Genomic DNA, 22,159 nt, shown 5'->3' with positions numbered 1-22,159 from the left:
AGGAGAACACTCACAAGTGCACAAAGGCACAGATACACATGCACAAAAGCATGAAACAAAATGAACTTCAATTCATAAGTTCCCAAGAGGGGCTTTACAAAAGCATTGTTATTGCATATGCACTCACAAAAAAGGATAAGTTTACAAGGGCCACTAAGGCCTATTTATAATGCAAAAAGAAGCCACAGGGTGCAGCTCAATATGACTGTTGGAGCTGCACCCAACGGTCACATTTGTGACTGTTGGGGCAGCTCCAACAGCTATATGGAGCTGTCCCTTTCACAACAGTCAAAAAGAAAAAAAGTGTAAAAAGAAAAAGGTGTAAAAGGCAAAAGTAAATAAAAAAAGAAAAAGTCAAAATGTTAGCCCATTAGGGTGGCTGACACCTATTGAGTAAAAGGACTGAAATACCCCTGATGGGTATTTCAGTTTACAGTTAAAAGAGACATAATATTTTAACAGTCCCAACGTCTATATGTGGGATAATTACATCAAAGCCCTTACAAAGATTACTAAAAACAAAAAATAGAAAACGTAAAAAAACAGGAAAAGAGAACCTAATTATGAAACTACCATTGAGTGAAAAGACAAAATTGCCCCTGGTGGGCAAGACATATTACAAAATAGTAATAATATATATATATATATATATATATATATATATATATATATATATATATATATTAACACCCATCTTAACCCCCCCTCAAACTTGCAGTGAGTCAAGTTTGCAATTACAAAATAAATCCCATTACACAAGATATTAATATGTTCTTCATAATACAAATTCTTGAAGGGGCTTCTAGATCTTCCTTGATATGTTTGAAATGTCTTTAGAATCATCAATATCGTCAACATTTTGAGAACCTGTAAAGAGAGCAAAACAAGAACAATCTAACAAGAAATATATATATATATATATATATATATATATATATATATATATATATATATATATATATATTATGGAGAGTAGATGGCCAAGCACACAATAGCCACTATGGGCATACACAATACAACATATAAGAAATTCCACTAATGAAATGCTTTAGAAAAGCATTAATTAAACTTATGCGAATTATGCAAGACAATCAATCATTGAATAACTCATGCAACTAAAGCATATTCAATGCAAAATGCATGAAAATATTTCAACAACCATTTCTCATACAAGAGAATGAGATTAGAAAAATTACGAAGAAATTTTAAAGATCTCATATAAAACAATGAATGATTTTAGCAAATCTTAACACTAATTTAACCATCACAAGCAATCCCTCATTAGACCTTCAAAGATAAACAAATCAAATGTATCAGCGACTAGAACAAGAGCATAATCATAATACTACTAATGAGCTAAAAACACACAAATCTGTGAATAATCATCTCTTGTCTACATATAATGATACTCAAAACAAGCGTATCAACGACTAGATCAAGAGCATAATTACAATGCCACTAATGGGTTACAAACACACATGAAAGCGTAAATAAACATCTCTTGTCTACATATAATGACACTCAAAACAAGTGTATCAATGACTAGATTAAGAGTATAATTACAATGCCATTAATGGGCTAAAAACACACACGAAAGCGTGAATAAATATCTCTTGTCTACATATAATGACACTCAAAACAAGTGTATCAACAACTAGATCAAGAGTATAACAAGGGTACCACTAATGGGTTAACAACACACACAAAGGTGTGAATAAATATTTGTTTACATATAATGATACTTAGATAAAAAACATAAAAAGGAGAAGGCACTCGAGATAAGAAAGCTTGTAATGGAAACACACTAATGTCATCAATAAGAATATCAATTTTAACAATCTTTCGAAACACCATGGTTTCAAAAATAGATAGTCATCTCAGATAAATAGAATTATAAGCATTCATAATAATAACAATGACTAAAAACAAATGAGTGATACAACACACTCACAGATCTAGAGATCAAACAACTGTCAGTTAGAGTCAAATCATAAGTTGACAATCTAAACTGACATAAAACGAGGTGCACACAACTTACCCCGATAAACATCTCTGATTTAAGAATAACAAGGCCAAGAGAAATGATGCATCATATAAAATTCTGTGATTGACAAAATCAATGCCATAAGAAGACAATAAATACTTATAAAAATCAATTTCCACAAGGGTGAGTTCATATCACATAACCGATTTGAAAAAAAAAAGTTTCAAATCAATTCCAATGAAGGTAACATAGTATGAATCTGAGTGCACTAACTCAAAGGGTCTTTTTGAAACAAAACTCCTTTCAGGGAAAGGGATGGATTTCATTTTCCCCAAAGTGCAGTCTTTATATGTAATATTTTTTTCTTTAAAAAAAATCACAAATGAAAATAAGTACATCTTAGAAAAACTCGGATGTCCAAGTCTTTTATACCAAGTTTCAATATCATTTTCTTGGACATAATTAAATTATTGGATGAAAGATTCAAAGAGTCCATGAAGTAAAGATCTCTCCTATGGCTTTGCCCATTTAGCTTGTCGGACCAAAAATCCTGCACGGAGCAACCCTTAGAAAAGGAAATTTTACATACATGATCATAAATTTAATATACAGAAAAAATGTTTAAATTCAATTTTGGAACTACTCTATTTTTGTGGAACCTAAAAATTTTCAGAGTTCTTAGATTTAAAGGTCTCAATGCTTTCAATTTTCAAAGAAGTTCCATCGACAATAGAAACAAATGATGTTTTTAAACTACTGCATATATCAGATAGAAAATTCTCATTTGTTGTCATATCAAAAGAAGCTCCAGAATCAAGGATTCAAGAATCCATACCTGGAGGAGATAGAGGTAATGGCGACTCCTGAAGTTGATGAAATTTTAAGGAACTGATGAAGCGCCATTGTTAGTTGACTAATTGAATTTTTAAGATCTCCATTATTGTTTCTTCCTTCTTTAAGATGGACCCTTGAACGAAAGTAACCTTGTCCTTCAACTTAGGACAAATGGGCTTAATGTAACCCGACTCATTGCAATAATAACAAATGACATTTCTTGGTCCTCCATTAAATTGCTTTACAAAATAAGGTGGTCTATAAGGTTTGACATTATTTCCGGGTATAAATACGGTCAAAACTTCATCATTAGTTTTTGTAGTGTGCAAATTTAGCCGACTTTCTTCTTGATAAATCCTGACCAATGCATCTTCAAGAGGCATGAAAGATCATCTATGAAGCAAAGAAGACCATACTTTCTCAAATTTTAGTTTCAACCCATGTAAAAATTGAAAAAGATACTCCTTTTTCATTTGTTCTCGCCTAAGTTTGATATCTTCAATAACAACCCACTTAGGCTCTAAAAGAGCAAACTCATCCCAAAGAGGAGATAGAGTACTATAGTAATCACGGACACACGTCATCTTGTTTTGTTGTCATAATCTTTTCTTGCAAGAAATATTCTTGCAAGATCTTTTTGGGTATACATTCTCTTTAAGAATGACCATGCTTCATTGGTTTTTCTAAATTTGGCTATCTTTGCACAAATTTTTATATCAACATTGTTCATAAATCATGCAAATATTTTTGCATCGTTGCTTTCCCCATCTTCAAATCTAGCATTGTATTCATTAATAGCTTTTGTATGCTCTCCTCCTTCAAGAGACTTTTCAGCACTACCCACCACCTTCATAAGCTTTAGTTCGGGTTCGGCAATGGTTCCCATAACATATCCCCATAATTTTTTTTGCCCTTAAGACGATTTTCCATTGCCGCAACCCACATGATTACTTCCATTGAGCTTGAAAGAAAGGAGATAAGAAACACTTCACTGAAAGGATGCACCTCAAAAAACACACTCCCACAAGAAGGAGAACACCACTCACTCTAAACGCAATGAGATAAGAAACATTTCACCGAAAGGATGTACCTCAAAAAAAACACTCTCGCAAGGAGAACACCATTCACTCTTCACGTAATGAGCCCCAAGGCAATAGAAGGGTGTCACGCTTATTGAGGCACAAAGCACACTTTCACAAGCTCCAAGAATCACCAAGAATTGCAATGAAGCATTCAACTTCCCGGGAGGTCACCCATCCGCACGCTTATCTATGGAGTTAGATGAGCACCATCAGGCTATTTGAACTTCTTGGGAGATCACCCATTCACACACTTAACTAAGGAGTTTAGATGAGATTCGGTGCCACCATCAAACTCTACTCCACCTAGCTCTGATACCATGTAACAAAGTACGAATGTTCTCCAAAAGATGATGGAATCGCCAAAATCGCATAATCACCACACAAAGAACAAGTGCACTAAGGCACATCACATACAAGAGATTCAATAAATCTCAAAAGAGACAAGAACAGTATAAAATATATAATCTTTTATTAATGAATATCTCTAAGGAGCATAGCAACAAGAAGGGGCTGCACCCCTTATTTGTACACAGGATAGGCCTTAGGGAGCCTCCATATGGACATTGGGAGGCTCCCAACGGTCATAATTATCACTGTTGGGAGCAGTCCCAACATCTATATGTGGGATAATTACATCAAAGCCCTTACAAAGATTACTAAATACAAAAAATAGAAAAAGTAAAAAAACAGAAAAATAGACAACCTAATTACAAAACTACCATTGAGTGAAAAGACAAAATTGCCCCTGGTGGGCAAGACATATTACAAAACAGTAATAATAAATATTATATATATATATATATATATATATATATATATATATTAACGCATCCATCTTAACACTCTTGACTCAATTGAAACTGAAAAAGGATCTGCCCAATCTCATTCTGTCTGGTTCTTTGAATAATGTGTATGTGCACTTCAAGTTAAACACGAACCCTATATGGGATAGATGTGCCTATGATTGATATACATGAAATTATTTATATGAGGTATTTCACTGATGTGGTTTTACCATCTTAAAGGTAGACCAAGTTTATACTTGTCTCAGTTGAGACCATGGCAAATGGCGTCCTATCCATCCTATCAAGCTCAGCTGAAAAAGTTAGTATGAACATGTATGTGTGTAAATAATAGCAATTCATCCATGTGAACGAAAACATCCATAAAATGTACTGCACAGGTTTCATGTTAAGTGACACTACCATTTGTTGAACAAGTTCAACCAGCCATAAATACATGTCAAAGGTTTTGAAGGTTCGACAAATTCCTATAGCCATTTTCTCGCAACTCACTTTTAAGATTGTTTTGCTTATTAGTGCCCTTTTTATTTTTTAATTTTATGATAAGAGCTAGGTTTGCTTGAAGTTGGTCTTGATTAGAGAAATGCTAAGGGCTGATAAGTAGCTGTCAGTGGATGATGATGTTGACTACATGATGCTAGTGCTGATAAGTAGGTGGGGATCATAGAAGTGATGATAGTTGTGGTGGTTCTTTTGTCATAGTTCAAAATGCCACTGTAATTATTACAAGATATTTGGTATGGTATAATCATTGGTTGTAGTTTATATATTGTAATCATGATGTGCTGCCAACTCAGTTATTTATATTGGTAGTTGGCTATAGTCATAAGGTTGGCAGCATTGCTTTGTTTAGTAAAGTCTGGTAGCTGTTGTGCTGTTGTTTCAGAAACAGAGTTTTGTACATCTTATTACCTTTTGTTTGCTTTACTAATGATTGAAGGTGGACGAAATTGTGTTTGTCTCCAAGATGCTGATCTAATTTAACATTGGTACAGGATATGTGTTTCTTATATGGATGGTGCATCAAATATTTTGGAAGAGATTGGATATTCAACATTTAATGTGAGTTTAAGATTCCTGATTGTGGTTTCTTTATTTACATCTTGCCTTGCTTTCTTTTTAAGAATGAAGTATTAATAGAACTTCATGCCTGGTCTGCTTCATATTTTCTCATGATTCTTGTCTATGTCCTACATTTCTTTCCTTAATACACTACATTAGATATTTGTCTCAAGGTAACTGTTGCTTGCTACCTCCACCATGCATAAAACATATGATTATGGTGTTTGTAGTTTACAGTTTCTAAACCATGAGTGCATTGTTTGATAAAATCCTGCTGGTCCATCTGAAAGGAATACATGTAATAGTTCTGTTTCTTTTGGTATTGCTTTTCATCTTATTGCCAAAATGTCAATGTGCATTTAGTTCTAAAGAAAAAGGAAAATTGCTTCAATTTTGGATTTTAGCAAGTGTATCTGTTGCATGTTTGAATAATCCTACTTTATGTGCTTGGCATGTGTTGTATTGTTAATTATTTGTCTACACGCTTATTTTTTTACCCACTTTTGAGTTACTTTCAGTTTAGATTCAACGAACCATATTTAATTTAGGTACATTTTCAATGATAGCCTTGTTATTTTACTTTTTTCCTGCATATATTTTTACTTGATTTTTTTTACAACAATCTTTAAACGCTATCATTAGGTGACATCTGTTAACTAATGAGGTCCACATTTATTGTTTCTAGAGTTCAAGAAGTGCACTTCCCAAGCATGAATTCTGGTACATTCAAAGTGTGAAGCATGCTAGCTAGTGTTATGTCTAACCTCACAAAAAATGATTATGTTCACAATAGGAAGCATCCTTTCAACTCCAAATTAATCATCTTTCCAGTTAATGAGATCAAGCTTCCCATCTTCAGGAATTGCTTGGTCCAATTCTGCTCGATTTTCTCACTTTCTATCAAATTCTCTGTTGCATTCCTTGGTGGTTCCCTTTTACTTCATTAGATGTTCCCTATACAATTTGTAAACTTTCTTGTGGCTTCATCTATCATAATGTGTGTGGTTGGTAGTGTTTAAGAATTTCTCAAAATAAAGGTGGTGGGTTACAATGATGTATGCATGTGTATAGACACATTGTATGAAGGCATTTTTAAATTTAAACACATTTTTGTAATTTTTCTTTTTAAGTTGTTGCAGTGGTAGAACAGTAAGTTTATATTTGTTTACCTGTCTATATCATTCTCTATAGTGTTTTGACGTCTGTTGATTAAGTTATTAGGTTTAAGGGTACCGACCTACCAAGAATCAATCTCTCTCTCTCTTGGTGGCCTATTTTCTTAGATGCATAATTGGTTGTTTCTTCTCTGGATCGGATTCTTCTACTGGTGAAGAAATTTACTAATTGCATTTGTGCATCCAAGTCAAGGCTAAATTTTTTGTGGTGTAAACTGGTATAAGGTCTGGCACTCTGAGCAGCTAAGGTTTCCTCTAGAGTACTGACATTTGGTTTTGGAAGGAACTATGCAGATTTGAGCTTATATTCAATTTAGTCATTTATTAATTATATCTTTTGGAGGGTGCTGTAGGTTGTTGGTGTTATAACTATGTATTGTTAATTGGTTGTGTTGGGGATTCACAGTGGTGCGTTTGGGTCTATTCTACATGGAGTACTAATTTTTCTTAGCACCCTGAGGTTGTCTTACTTTATCCAAAATTTGGTTTTCTCACACGGGAACTGAACAGGTTCTTTTTTGTTAGTCTAATTTTCTTTATAGTTTTATTTTTCTCTATCTGTAATGGGAACAAACTTGCAATCCGAAACAATGTTAGATCATTTCCTTTCACATTTGAATTTATTATCAAATAGATGATTACTGCTTTGTTGACAATTTCTTTTTAGGATGATCAAAGGCGCCTCTACTTATACAGTGCTCTGTTTGTTCCACTCATGAAATCAAATTACACAGACTCTAAAGGAAAGAAGGTGACTTCCATCTTTCTTTTGTTCTCATCGTATCTTAAGTTTTCCTTTTTGAGTTTTAAATGACTCAGATGGTTATTAATGCTTTAATGATGTTTGGTTCTTTTAGTGGTGAACTTTTTTATCTTTTTCCTTAATCTCGCATTTATCTACAAATGTTCCTTTAAACCAAATGAACCTTCTTTTTGTTTTTTGTGGGTTTATGCCTAGAACAACCGTATTATAAAATTGTTGTTATTACTTTTTTTTTTAAATAAATCATGCCCATTATGGTCAGTATTTTTTTATTGTATCTTGTAGAATGTTGTGGGAGCTTCTTGCAGGCAAGCTGAAATAAAGGGTGGTTTGGGAATACCAATATGAAAATTGACTTTGTTGGAATTAGATGGTAAGGTGGGGGATTTTTGTATATAAGGGGATTGAACTTTTTTCTTATCAGGTCATGTTTTTTCACTGTTGAAATTAATTTTATTTTAGATATATTTTTATGAACATAAAATGGATTTTATGGCATAGTCAAACTGTCCTTAAATTGCTGCCACAGGTGAGGAAGTTATTAGTCAGCAGAACTTGGAAGCTACTGGTGCAAGAAAATGTACTGCTTTTGATGCATAACCTTATACAAGATGGCAACATCAGAATTTGAGCAATTCTTTCTTCATTTTGTTGTAGATAAATTTTTAACCTTGCGATATTGATATTTGCAATTTATTTGCATGTAATTTCTGTAACATTTGAAAATGGACATTCTTCTTGGAAAGTCTCAGGAAAAAAGTATTTTAGAAAAAGTAAATATTGATACAAATGGAGAAAATAAGATGGGGAACATGAATGATTTTATTCTTTTAGGAGAACTGGAGAAGCACTGACTTTAGACAATAAAATGTACTTATAATAAAAGAAATGAGTAAAAAATGCAAAAAAAAGAATAAAAACATATTTAAGATGTAGAAAATAAATAAATAAGTAAAAATAATTGATACTACCATGATATTTTCATGAAAATATCACGACATTTAAATTTTAATAATTTCAAGATACTGCAATATTTTCCATTAATATTGTTGCTGATTTTACAGTGATATTATTTCGATATTTTGAAAATATTGTTGATATCTGTGACTATGGTTCAGATATTTCATTGGTAGCAAACTGACTTAACAGCTTAATATCTTATCAGAGCTTCTATTCATGGTCATGTTATGGAAAAGGCACAACAGTGCGCATGCTGCATTCACCTTTTTTTTTACTTTTGGTCCAATCTTCTATCTGGAGTCTTTGGTGGCTAGCCAAGTTAGTCAATCTTCTTGTGCTGCGCCATATCCGAAGGCCAGCTCATTTCTTGCATATCATAATTGTGTGATGGAGAAGACCGAGTATGATTGCAACCATTGATGAAAAGCAGGCCCAGCTTCATTTCTCAAAATAATGCTTAATTCCCCTTCCCAAGTCAAAATGAAGTTGCAGGAGGATACCCTTTGCTTCAGATCTCGCTTAGGTGTGAAAACTTCTTCCTAGTGTACCATCGATACAAACTTCAGGTGAATCTGAGTTCATACATGCCCATTTTGCTCCAAGTGATGGCTAACCCAATCTTCTCCTCTAGCAGTAGGTGAAATCCTTAAGCCAATAAACAAGTCTTCCTGATAATGGTCTTCAAGTTGATCAGTTTGATATTTTGTTTTGAATTGCCAAATTGCTGCTCCATTATTTATATCTCTTTGATGAAAGCCAACTATTGTAAGATATAACGTGTAGTTTTACCCTTATCAACTAAAGGTTCCAGAATGATTTTATATGTACTTAAAAGTGGAGGTATTGTTGGAGTCTTGCAACGTATCAGGCTTCTTTTTCCTTAGGTATTAAAATCTGTGTGAGCTTGTTACTTCTTTGGGAAACACTCTTTCTAGTGTCTTTATCTATCTATTTATTTGTAACCGTGAAGGTGATTGCTCTACCTCTGCACTGTGCCTGTTATGTACAATGCATATTGTCTTCCATCTTTTTTTTTTTTGAAATTTATTAGATTTGTACTTGTTGTACAGGTTCCTGTTGTAAACAGTATTTTTCGAAACTCCCTCAAGCTGAAAGCAAGTGATGCTGACACGGTTAGTCTCTGTTGGCAATATTCTCAAAGTAATGATTCTCGTAGGACATTATCAATTTACTCATAACCACTTAAATAGACTCCTTTCTCAATTGCTTTTTCTTATGTTAGAAATCTTCTTGGCAAATGTCCAACAGGTCATAGCATTGCATAGAGCAGCAGAGAAGTTTGTTACCTTGATTCCTTTCATCATATCAAATGTCGAACAAGAAAATATTGAAACAACATTTGAGGAAGATTGTCTGGATGTGTCATTTTCTTCAAGAAAAAGAATATGTGCAGGTTCATCCTTATAGATTTTTTGTTTTTTTACTCTACTTTGGCTCATGCTCTGTGTGATGAATTTGAAGTTGCATTCTGTGAACTTATTGCCCAATCTGTAAATGGGGACATAGGGAATAAACCAGTTCAGAGGATATAGAATACATCCCGAACTTCAAAATGCCACAGTGTACTCTTAAGGAAACATGAATACACATGTTTCAGTAAAAGCGACTTCTAGAATGAAGCCGAACAATTTCATATGAGTCATTTTCTCATCCTTCTTTTAATGCTTTGGTAAATTCTTGTGTTCAGCCACTAACTTACAAGGAGACAATGTAACACCCCAAAATTTCAAACTTGTAAACTTTTAGAAAAACTTGAAAGAGTAGAAAATCCTTTATTTTCAGAGTTTTTGTTTTAGCAAATCAACGAAAATGATTTTCGAAATGACAAGTCGACAAACCTTGGGCGCATTACCGAAAAACTTTCATTTCACAATGGATTTGCATCTCCGTAACAACATTTAAAAACCATATCTATTAAAAGATAATTTCAAGTTTGTACAAAATAGGATATCCTGAGTAAACCTTTATACAAAATTAAAAAAACCCCAAAAGATGTATCTAAGACGCGGAAAGTCAGAAGAAACAGTGAGATCTTGATGCCATCTTGCAATCACGACATTGTCTGTACCCATAAGATGGGTCAATTTCATGAAAAACTAGTAGGTGCACAAGTAACCATTTAGAACAAATCTAACATATGCATTTATTTCATACATGATATACAATTCAACATAAGTGAACAAGATAACTTTATTTCGATATTAGTGGTCCTGCGAGTACGAACATGAGCGAAACGTAGAAACAACCGAGACTTTCCGGGGGTTTGTTATGCTATGTATTTTTGATACCCCGGACAACTAGTTGAGTCCGTTTCTAAGGGGACGGTCGGCGACTGAGAGAGGATTCCCCAAAGTCATTCGTGGCAAATGATGCATCCAACTTCTGCAGAAGTCCATGGGATCTACCACCTAAGATAATTTTTGGTAGTCCCGTCTCCTAACTCCGATAACTGAGGCGACCGAGTCATTTGCTCGAGGGGTGGTTGTTAACATGTTCATCAGAGTTTTTGTATTATCCCATCCTCTCCTTTGACTGGAACAAATAGGCGAATGGGTACGTGAGGTTTTATTTAATTGAAGACCATGGTTGCCAGTTGAGGAAGCGGGAGCGGGAGCGGGAAGCGATACGGGAAGCGGGAGCTGGAAGTGTAAAACCCGTGTTTTACAAAAAAAAAAAAAATCAGACCCGGGCCGGGTCCGGACCCGACCCGAGCCCATCGCCGTTAGGGTTTTAAAAAAAAAAACCCGACACAGGAGGTCTTTCTCCTGTGTGCCGCACCCCCCCTCATCGCGCCAACGACCCGTGAAGGGAAACCCATCGGGGTTTCCCCTTTTGTCGCCCCTCCCCGAGCTCTTTAAGAGCGTTGCGGGAGGGGAGGATCGATGCCCCACCCCCCTTCTCGTTCCCTGCAGGCGACAACCTCGCCGGCAAGCCTACCGACGCCTCCTTCTGCTGGTCCGATCGCCGCCGCCGCTGTAACCACCGCCGACGATCCGCCCCTTCCAGGTACGCCGTTTCCTCCCTCTTCTCCTCCTCACCCTCCCTCTCTGTCACCTCGCCGGGAGGCCGACAGGCGGCGCACGGCCCTGCCGCGCCCTCCCGCCTCTCCTGTGCCCATCGGAGGCCCGACAGGGGGCCTACGGGGCCCCTGTCGCCTCCCCCTCTCTCTTGAGGTTGCAGGTGAGCCTGCAGGGGGCCAGTCACCCCTGCGGCACCTCTCCTCCCTTCTTTCCCTCTCCTTGAGGGCTTGCCGAGAGGCCGACAGACGGCATACCGCCTGTGTCGTGCCCTTTTTTTTTTCCCTCTATGCCTACCAGAAGGGTGGCAGGGGACTGACACACCCCCTCCGCACCTTCCCCCTTGTTTCGCCGCTGTTTCGTCAGGCAGAGGTCGGGTCCCCTGCCATTTTTTTTTCTCGTTTCGTCAGGCAGGGGCCGAGGCCCCTGCCAGTTCTGTTTTGTCTGGCAGGGACTGAAGCCCCTGCCATTCTTTGTTTTGCAGGGGCCGAGGCCCCTGTAGTCCAATATTGTCAGGCAGGGACCCAAGTCCCTGCCATTTATTTCTTTCGTTAGGCAGGGGCCTAGGCCCCTGCCGTTTGTTGTTTTGGCAGACAGGGGCCGAGACCCCTGTCGTTGGTTGTTTCCGCGAGGTAGGGGCCTCGTCCCCTGCCATTTATATTCTTTCGTTAGGCAGGGGCCTAGACCCCTGCCGTTTGTTGTTTTGGCAGGCAGGGGCCGAGATCCCTGCCGTTTGTTGTTTCGGCAGGCAGGGGCCTCGGCCCATGTCGTTTGATGTTTCTAGCGAGCAGGGGCCTCGACCCCTGCCATGCACCCCCTTTCGGCAGTGGGCTTTGCCCCTGCCATTCACTCTCTGGCAGATCGACAGGGGCTGAGTCCCTGCCGACTGAGTCCTTTCGGTGGGTCGATAGGGGTTGAACCCTTACTACCTCCTATGACTTCCAACTTTTCGCAGGATCTAAGCTCTGCAGTTTTCTGACTTCTGGCAGGCAACAACCTTGCCCTTTGCCCCTGTCCGCGATGTCAGAAGATGGGTGGAGGGCCAGGCCCCTACCACCTTCTGTCACCGCCAAGTGCCCTAGCGGACCGACATCCCTTGTTTAATATCGGGTTGGATCAGGATCACAACTGAGTCCACCAAGCCCCTTCTTTTTCTTATTCGAGTTGCTATTTATTTGTTCTTCACAGATTTGTACGACGGAGCACCCTCGCGTCCCGCAGCTCGAGATGTACATTACTATGTTCAATGATGCGTGCAACCCTGAGACCCTCAAGGTACGGGAAAGTTGCGCAAAAAGGGCAGTATATGAACTGAATTAAGTTGAAATAACTAAAACAGTCACGCTAGATATGCCTAAGTCATACTTTATTTCCTTCCTGTACTTATCTGCCTTGCGTATTTACTTGCTTGCACGCTTATTGGTTGAGATATGGATTCGTACCATGTTCCATATTTGCACATTTACTTGCTTGCACGCTTATTGGTTGAGATATGGATTCGTACCGTGTTCCATATTTGCACATTTACTTGCTTGCACGCTTATTGGTTGAGATATGGATTCGTACCATGTTCCATATTTGCACATTTACTTGCTTGCTTAGATATGTGACTGATGTATGGTTTCGTACCTCATGCCTTGTTTGCATAGTTACTTGCTTGTTTAGATATTCAATCGATGTACAAATTTATACCTCGTGCGGTTTGCTTATACTTCTTTCGCTCAATGTGCGATTTTGCATGTCGAGTATTGCTTAGTACTTTGCTATCACACTATAATGTTCTCATGCTCGCAGTTATGGTATACAAGTCGATGCAACCTTCTATATATCCGGTCCTTGCTAATTTTTGAAGGATGCGAGTTACGCTTGTGCACAGCAGTTCCTTTTAAAAGGATTCCTTATGCGAATCCGGTTTTCAGATGCACCGTTTTGCAAAGGCGAAAATTGGAAGTCTTGCAGGTTGCGAAAGTGCGACTAAGTTTTTCAACACAATACTTTCGAATAAAATGTTTTACAACTATAATGGGATATTTTAATATGATTCAGAAACTCTGAAAAGGGGTCACAACTTATCAAGGGTGCAACCTTGCAAAGCAAGCTCGAAGGTTTTGGGAGTTTCAATATATATCAAGTAAGTCTCTCAAATTGCCGTGTCTTTGGAGAATGGAAGCTAGACTCTCAACGATCTCCTGCATGCAATGTGTATCGTCACTTCAAAAGAGTGATTCGAGGCAAATCTCGTATCGTACAACATGCCATTGTGTTAATATAAATTAAAAGACTTGATCTTATGAAACAAAATAATTATTGTATCACTTCTCTTATAAAGGATAAATGTTGGGGTTCCTTTTGAGAAACCGTTTCCCCCGTTTATCGTAGTTGTATCTTTTAATAGGTATGGCCGTACCTTTGGACAGGTACGTCATGTCGGTGTTACGATGATCGATTGAGAGGTAGATGGTAACCTCGAAACGTGTTTGGCACCTTATTGCAATCATGTAATGTTGATGATCGCCTAACAGGCAAGAGGCTCGTGAGGGTCTAAAGGACTAGAGCATGACAAATATGAAATTGAATGATTGTACTATGTACTTTTTCAAAGCAGATGTGTTGGGGATTTCATATGAGAAATCCATTCCCCTCTCATCGTGATTGTACTTTTGAACATGTACGTTGTGTATTACGATGAGTAGGATGAGGGGTCCATGTTTACCTCGAACGTGCAATGGCGCGTATAACACACATAATGGTGATGGTTTCGCCTTCGCAGGCAAGATGCTCGAGTAGGTCGAAAGACCAGAGCATGTAGAATGGGGCGGCGGTTAAGAAACCCCCGTCGTGCTCATTCGACATGGTTCGTCAAGAGAGAGGACGGATGGTACAAAACTCCGATGGACAGGTCCTTTAATGGCAGTTACGGGCAAAAGACTCGGATTCCCCAGTCCTCGGAGTTAGGGGAAATGGGCTACAAATGGTAACTTACAGTTGGATGCATCCACAGACCACCTATGCCTTTGGGGATTTACTCTCTTGGTCACTGACCATCCCCTTAGGAGCGGACTCAGTCAGCCATCCGGGTTATCTAAAACACATAGCATAATAAACCCCTGGACTGGTCTCGATTGTTTCCATGTTTCGTGCCTTGCGCGTACCCGCCTGACCAGTTAATATCGAAACATAATTTAAATCTGATCACACAATTTGTTGAGTTATGCCCATATGAAAGCTATAGGGTACACAAGGTTCAATACTTATGGAATTGTGTGTGTTGTTGATGAAGTATTGTATTTTGCTAGTTAACTTTCTTGTGCAGTGCTTTGCTTGTAATAGTTAGCCTGCTTGTGACAGTAAAATGCGTGTAAAAATTTTAGCATTGTGTTCATGATAGTTGCTCTGTGAATCTGTTGAAATTAAATTGCTATATAATTGCCTGTCTACTTGACATTAAATTATTCTGCTTAATTATGTTTAATATTGTCATGTCTGTGCACCTACCAGTTTTTAGCGAAACTGACCCATTTTATGGGCAGGTAATGGATAGGTAATACAGTCTGCGATGGCACGATGGCGTGATGAGATCAAGATAAAGCTCTTTCCCTGACGTTTTGCTCCTGAGGACATGTTGGTAAATTTGGTATAAAGTGTGTTTCAAAAATTTCTCTTTTATTAAACCGTGAGTTAATAAAACTGTTTTAGTAAGCTTCTTCTTGGTTTCAACAAACGAATTCTCAATTATTGAAACTCCATTTCTAAACCATTTGATTTCAATGGTTGTGCGGGATTTGACAAAGGAAAGTTTACGATGTAATGCGCTCAGGGTCCATTGACTTGTGGTTTTAAAAATATCATTTTCCGCTGAAGTATTATTTAAACTCTGATTATTGTATGATTTCAAAGCTTTCTAAACTATTTTAAAAGTTACAAGTCCTGGATTTTTGGGGCGTTACAACTTGGTATCAGAGCCAGGTTAAATAGTGATTCTTGACCATCCGACATCTGCATCGTACAGTAAGTACTATCGATTTTGTTGTTTTGTACTTAATTTGATTAAAATATTTTGCTTCGATTTAGATGTTGTATAATGAGATGAGCGAGGCAATAAATGTTTTGACTGGAGCTGTTATGCATCTCCAATCTATGGTTCAGAACTTGAGTCATAGTGTGACTGGCGAAAACACCTTCCAGGGTCAGTGCGATAAACAGATAGATAACCATCAAGCTATCCCTAATCTATTGTACCCCTGAAATTCTATTGTTTGCTCTTTCTGTGGTAAGGTGGACCATTCAGTGAAAGAATGCCGCCATAAGCGAAAGTACGATGGGTGGCAACTGACCACACAAGGCTTGGAGCAAGGAAAGTTGGTTAAAGATATTCAGAACAAAAAGTCAGTTGGTAGTAAGGAAGTTAGCAAATGCCGACTTGCCAATGATAGAATGCAGGGATCCCCATCTAAGAAACAAAAGCAAGGCAAAGGAATCAAGCTACATCGATCGTCTAGTCGAAAATGCTCAAAGTGTAATTATGGTCATTCGGGACAACTATGCCCTCGAGACACTGGAGGTTGTTTCTATTGCGGAAAGATGGGGCATTTCGTCAGAGTTTGTCGCAAAAAGGAAGCAGATCTGAAGAAGTGAACCGCGAAGGAAAGCCAACAACAACCCAAGCTGCCTCACTAGTAGCAATGAAAGTAGGGAACCGTGTTTATTTTCATCATGACGAGTTAGGTAGGGAATTAGTGAATAAACACTTTATTAAGTTTGGGTAAGAATTTTTATTTTCCAATACGGATCTTGTCAAGTAAAAGTTTATTAATGAAATTATCTATGAATTTTGTCCAACCCAGACCCTTATGATTATGATGCTTATGCTGGTAAATGACATGTTACGCCTACAACTGATTAGTTTTTGAGTAGTTGACTTGTTACGCCTACAAATGATTAACTTTTAGGTGGTTGACTTATACGCCTACAAATTATTAGTTTAGATTATTTAGAGGAATGACACCTCACGACTACAAATACTTAGTTTTTATGATACATCACGCCTACGTAGCGGTGTTGCAGGGAGTTGCATTACGATTGTTTGTGAGAATATATCATACCTGTATAGCATGATTGATGGATATCACATTGGACTAAGATGTTTTGAAGATTCGTGCGTGTGTTTCATGCTGAATATAGTCGAATGTGATTTGATGTAAAAATAAATAAATAAATAAATAAATAAATAAATAAATAAATTGTGAATGCTTATGAAGATGATGCAATGATCTGAATGTCTTAGATGCATATATGACTTGAATCCTATGTGCATAACTCGAACTGCGTAGAAATTTCGTATCTTGAGGTTTAGTTGATTCTTGATATATATCGGATCACATTGTATAGAACTCACGCTTTGAGATTAGATTTAGATAATGCAATGCTCCTGGTGGCAATGATATAGTGCATAAGCTAATATGCTTTGGTATGATATGATTGAAATGCATGTGACCTCAAACTTTGAAAGTATGGAACCTTATTGGTGAAAGGTGTGATTTTTGATGTATGTGCCATATGAAGTAATGTGATGCTCATTGAGGATATATATGCCTGTGCCCATTATTGGTGGCTATCGACCCTGTGAGTGGTCGTTTGTTTGATGCATGTATCATTGATTTCGGTAACTGTTGAGGACCTTGTCCGCAAAGGATTATCTGTGAGGGTATGTATGATCAAGATCAGGTAATCCGACTAGTGGGGAATCTCTGTGAGGAAGTACACTGTCCAAGATCGGGTAACCGCAAAGACGGCAAATTCCTATGAGGAAGTATATTTGTCCAAGACCAGGTAAACCATCTAGGGCGGTAATTCCTTGTGAGGTCGTACATTTCCCAGACCAGGTGATCCAGCGTGGAACTTATAGATTTTGATTTCGTAGAAAATTATGGTGTGTTTTGATGCTCTTTTGAGAGCATTTGATATAGTCAGTTATGAATCTTTAAATTTGGCTTTCTATTGTAGCATGATTATATACTGGTTTTAGATTAGAGAATCGGATCCTTGCTGATTCTAGATCTTGATACGAGGTTATGTTTTTGTCTTCTATGAAAGTTAAGGCCATTCTACGAATGATAACTTAAGCGAAGATAAGACAACTGACCATGTAAGGCCTTGAAATATGGGCATTAATTAAGGCTTTTCCGGACTAAGAATCTGTTAAGAAATAGTAAGGGTAACGAACGACAACCTGATTATGATTTAGTACAGAAACTTCGTTCAAGGAACATAAACAAACTAGAGCAATGTCTTGTTGTGTCTCTTCGTTCGTATCGGATCTACTAGAAGGTGACGAATAAACATTCTTTCAGTCTTCTGCCAAACCCTTGATGTAGCTCTAAATAAACTCTTGCAAAGACATAAATTATTAACAAAATCACTCACATTTTGTTCGATCGAGTTGTTGGCTTCGAACCTTTCTCAGGAATTTATTATGTGTTGTCCTGACTACTTTAATAGCATACGTGTTTCGGATCACTCACACATATAGTGCATCCTCATTAACAACGATTAACTAAGAACCAGATTGTTGCAGATAATCTTTTAATGATATTTCGCGGACGAAATTCTTTTAAGAGGGGTAGGATGTAAAACCCGCGTTTTACAAAAAAAAAAAAAATCGGACCCGGGCCGGATCCGGACCCGACACGAGCCCATCGCCGTTAGGGTTTTAAAAAAAAAAACCCGACACAGGAGATCTTTCTCCTGTGCGCCGCACCCCCCCTCATCGCGCCAACGACCCGTGAAGGGAAACCCATCGGGGTTTCCCCTTTTGTCGCCCCTCCCCGAGCTCTTTAAGAGCGTTGCGGGAGGGGAGGATCGATGCCCCACCCCCCTTCTCGTTCCCTGCAGGCGACAACCTCGCCGGCAAGCCTACCGACGCCTCCTTCTGCTGGTCCGATCGTCGCCGCCGCTGCAACCACCGCCGGCGATCCGCCCCTTCCAGGTACGCCGTTTCCTCCCTCTTCTCCTCCTCACCCTCCCTCTCTGTCACCTCGCCGGGAGGCCGACAGGCGGCGCACGGCCCTGCCGCGCCCTCCCGCCTCTCCTGTGCCCATCGGAGGCCCGACAGGGGGCCTACGGGGCCCCTGTCGCCTCCCCCTCTCTCTTGAGGTTGCAGGTGAGCCTGCAGGGGGCCAGTCACCCCTGCGGCACCTCTCCTCCCTTCTTTTCCTCTCCTTGAGGGCTTGCCGAGAGGCCGACAGACGACATACCGCTTGTGTCGTGCCTTTTTTTTTTTCCCTCTATGCCTACCAGAAGGGTGGCAGGGGACTGACACACCCCCTCCGCACCTTCCCCCTTGTTTCGCCGCCGTTTCGTCAGGCAGGGGTCGGGTCCCCTGCCATTTTTTTTTCTCGTTTCGTCAGGCAGGGGCCGAGGCCCCTGCCAGTTCTGTTTTGTCTGGCAGGGACTGAAGCCCCTGCCATTCTTTGTTTTGCAGGGGCCGAGGCCCCTGTAGTCCAATATTGTCAGGCAGGGACCCAAGTCCCTGCCATTTATTTCTTTCGTTAGGCAGGGGCCTAGGCCCCTGCCGTTTGTTGTTTTGGCAGACAGGGGCCGAGACCCCTGTCGTTGGTTGTTTCCGCGAGGTAGGGGCCTCGTCCCCTGCCATTTATATTCTTTCGTTAGGCAGGGGCCTAGACCCCTGCCGTTTGTTGTTTTGGCAGGCAGGGGACGAGATCCCTGCCGTTTGTTGTTTCGGCAGGCAGGGGCCTCAGCCCATGTCGTTTGATGTTTCTAGCGAGCAAGGGCCTCGACCCCTGCCATGCACCCCCTTTCGGCAGTGGGCTTTGCCCCTGCCACTCACTCTCTGGCAGATCGACAGGGGCTGAGTCCCTGCCGACTGAGTCCTTTCGGTGGGTCGATAGGGGTTGAACCCTTACTACCTCCTATGACTTCCAACTTTTCGCAGGATCTAAGCTCTGCAGTTTTCTGACTTCTGGCAGGCAACAACCTAGCCCTTTGCCCCTGTCCGCGATGTCAGAAGATGGGTGGAGGGCCAGGCCCCTACCACCTTCTGTCACCGCCAAGTGCCCTAGCGGACCGACATCCCTTGTTTAATATCGGGTTGGATCAGGATCACAACTGAGTCCACCAAGCCCCTTCTTTTTCTTATTCGAGTTGCTATTTATTTGTTCTTCACAGATTTGTACGACGGATCACCCTCGCGTCCCGCGGCTCGAGATGTACATTACTATGTTCAATGATGCGTGCAACCCTGAGACCCTCAAGGTACGGGAAAGTTGCGCAAAAAGGGCAGTATATGAACTGAATTAAGTTGAAATAACTAAAACAGTCACGCTAGATATGCCTAAGTCATACTTTATTTCCTTCCTGTACTTATCTGCCTTGCGTATTTACTTGCTTGCACGCTTATTGGTTGAGATATGGATTCGTACCATGTTCCATATTTGCACATTTACTTGCTTGCACGCTTATTGGTTGAGATATGGATTCGTACCATGTTCCATATTTGCATATTTACTTGCTTGCACGCTTATTGGTTGAGATATGGATTCGTACCATGTTCCATATTTGCACATTTACTTGCTTGCTTAGATATGTGACTGATGTATGGTTTCGTACCTCATGCCTTGTTTGCATAGTTACTTGCTTGTTTAGGTATTCAATCGATGTACAAATTTATACCTCGTGCGGTTTGCTTATACTTCTTTCGCTCAATGTGCGATTTTGCATGTCGAGTATTGCTTAGTACTTTGCTATCACACTATAATGTTCTCATGCTCGCAGTTATGGTATACAAGTCGATGCAGCCTTCTATATATCCGGTCCTTGCTAATTTTTGAAGGATGCGAGTTACGCTTGTGCACACAGTTCCTTTTAAAAGGATTCCTTATGCGAATCCAGTTTTCAGATGCACCGTTTTGCAAAGGCGAAAATTGGAAGTCTTGCAGGTTGCGAAAGTGCGACTAAGTTTTTCAACACAATACTTTCGAATAAAATGTTTTACAACTATAATGGGATATTTTAATATGATTCAGAAACTCTGAAAAGGGGTCACAACTTATCAAGGGTGCAACCTTGCAAAGCAAGCTCGAAGGTTTTGGGAGTTTCAATATATATCAAGTAAGTCTCTCAAATTGCCGTGTCTTTGGAGAATGGAAGCTAGACTCTCAACGATCTCCTGCATGCAATGTGTATCGTCACTTCAAAAGAGTGATTCGAGGCAAATCTCGTATCGTACAACATGCCATTGTGTTAATATAAATTAAAAGACTTGATCTTATGAAACAAAATAATTATTGTATCACTTCTCTTATAAAGGATAAATGTTGGGGTTCCTTTTGAGAAACCGTTTCCCCCGTTTATCGTAGTTGTATCTTTTAATAGGTATGGCCATACCTTTGGACAGGTACGTCATGTCGGTGTTACGATGATCGATTGAGAGGTAGATGGTAACCTCGAAACGTGTTTGGCACCTTATTGCAATCATGTAATGTTGATGATCGCCTAACAGGCAAGAGGCTCGTGAGGGTCTAAAGGACTAGAGCATGACAAATATGAAATTGAATGATTGTACTATGTACTTTTTCAAAGCAGATGTGTTGGGGATTTCATATGAGAAATCCATTCCCCTCTCATCGTGATTGTACTTTTGAACATGTATGTTGTGTATTACGATGAGTAGGATGAGGGGTCCATGTTTACCTCGAACGTGCAATGGCGCGTATAACACACATAATGGTGATGGTTTCGCCTTCGCAGGCAAGATGCTCGAGTAGGTCGAAAGACCAGAGCATGTAGAATGGGGCGGCGGTTAAAAAAACCCCGTCGTGCTCATTCGACATGGTTCGTCAAGAGAGAGGACGGATGGTACAAAACTCCGATGGACAGGTCCTTTAATGGCAGTTACGGGCAAAAGACTCGGATTCCCCAGTCCTCGGAGTTAGGGGAAATGGGCTACAAATGGTAACTTACAGTTGGATGCATCCACAGACCACCTATGCCTTTGGGGATTTACTCTCTTGGTCACTGACCATCCCCTTAGGAGCGGACTCAGTCAGCCATCCGGGTTATCTAAAACACATAGCATAATAAACCCCTGGACTGGTCTCGATTGTTTCCATGTTTCGTGCCTTGCGCGTACCCGCCTGACCAGTTAATATCGAAACATAATTTAAATCTGATCACACAATTTGTTGAGTTATGCCCATATGAAAGCTATAGGGTACACAAGGTTCAATACTTATGGAATTGTGTGTGTTGTTGATGAAGTATTGTATTTTGCTAGTTAACTTTCTTGTGCAGTGCTTTGCTTGTAATAGTTAGCCTGCTTGTGACAGTAAAATGCGTGTAAAAATTTTAGCATTGTGTTCATGATAGTTGCTCTGTGAATCTGTTGAAATTAAATTGCTATATAATTGCCTGTCTACTTGACATTAAATTATTCTGCTTAAT

At 39.4% G+C, this 22,159-nt stretch overlaps 1 protein-coding gene across 2 annotated transcripts in view; it reads left to right on the top strand.

Moving 5' to 3' along the window:
* The window catches only part of LOC149817126 (tRNA nucleotidyltransferase cca2-like), a 161,463-nt gene that overhangs the window by 50,370 nt on the left and 88,934 nt on the right, over positions 1–22,159 (top strand). Inside the window, exons 9-12 of one of the 2 annotated variants that reach the window (XR_016427727.1) lie at positions 5,699–5,765; positions 7,608–7,691; positions 9,734–9,824; positions 9,933–10,077. Coding sequence is in view for 1 of the 2 variants with exons in the window: in XM_089987872.1 (XP_089843998.1) it covers positions 5,699–5,765; positions 7,608–7,691; positions 9,734–9,796; positions 9,933–10,077 (359 nt within the window). In the remaining variant the exon portion in view is untranslated. The remainder of the gene's footprint in view (positions 1–5,698; positions 5,766–7,607; positions 7,692–9,733; positions 9,825–9,932; positions 10,078–22,159) is intronic. The other variant, XM_089987872.1, reaches the window with a different exon arrangement.

Source organism: Nuphar pumila, chromosome 14, assembly GCF_984573655.1.
Source record: "Nuphar pumila chromosome 14, dmNupPumi1.hap1.1, whole genome shotgun sequence".
Taxonomy (NCBI): domain Eukaryota; kingdom Viridiplantae; phylum Streptophyta; class Magnoliopsida; order Nymphaeales; family Nymphaeaceae; genus Nuphar; species Nuphar pumila.
Note: the sequence above shows the minus strand (reverse complement) of the source record. Positions and strands in the feature narration are given on the sequence as shown.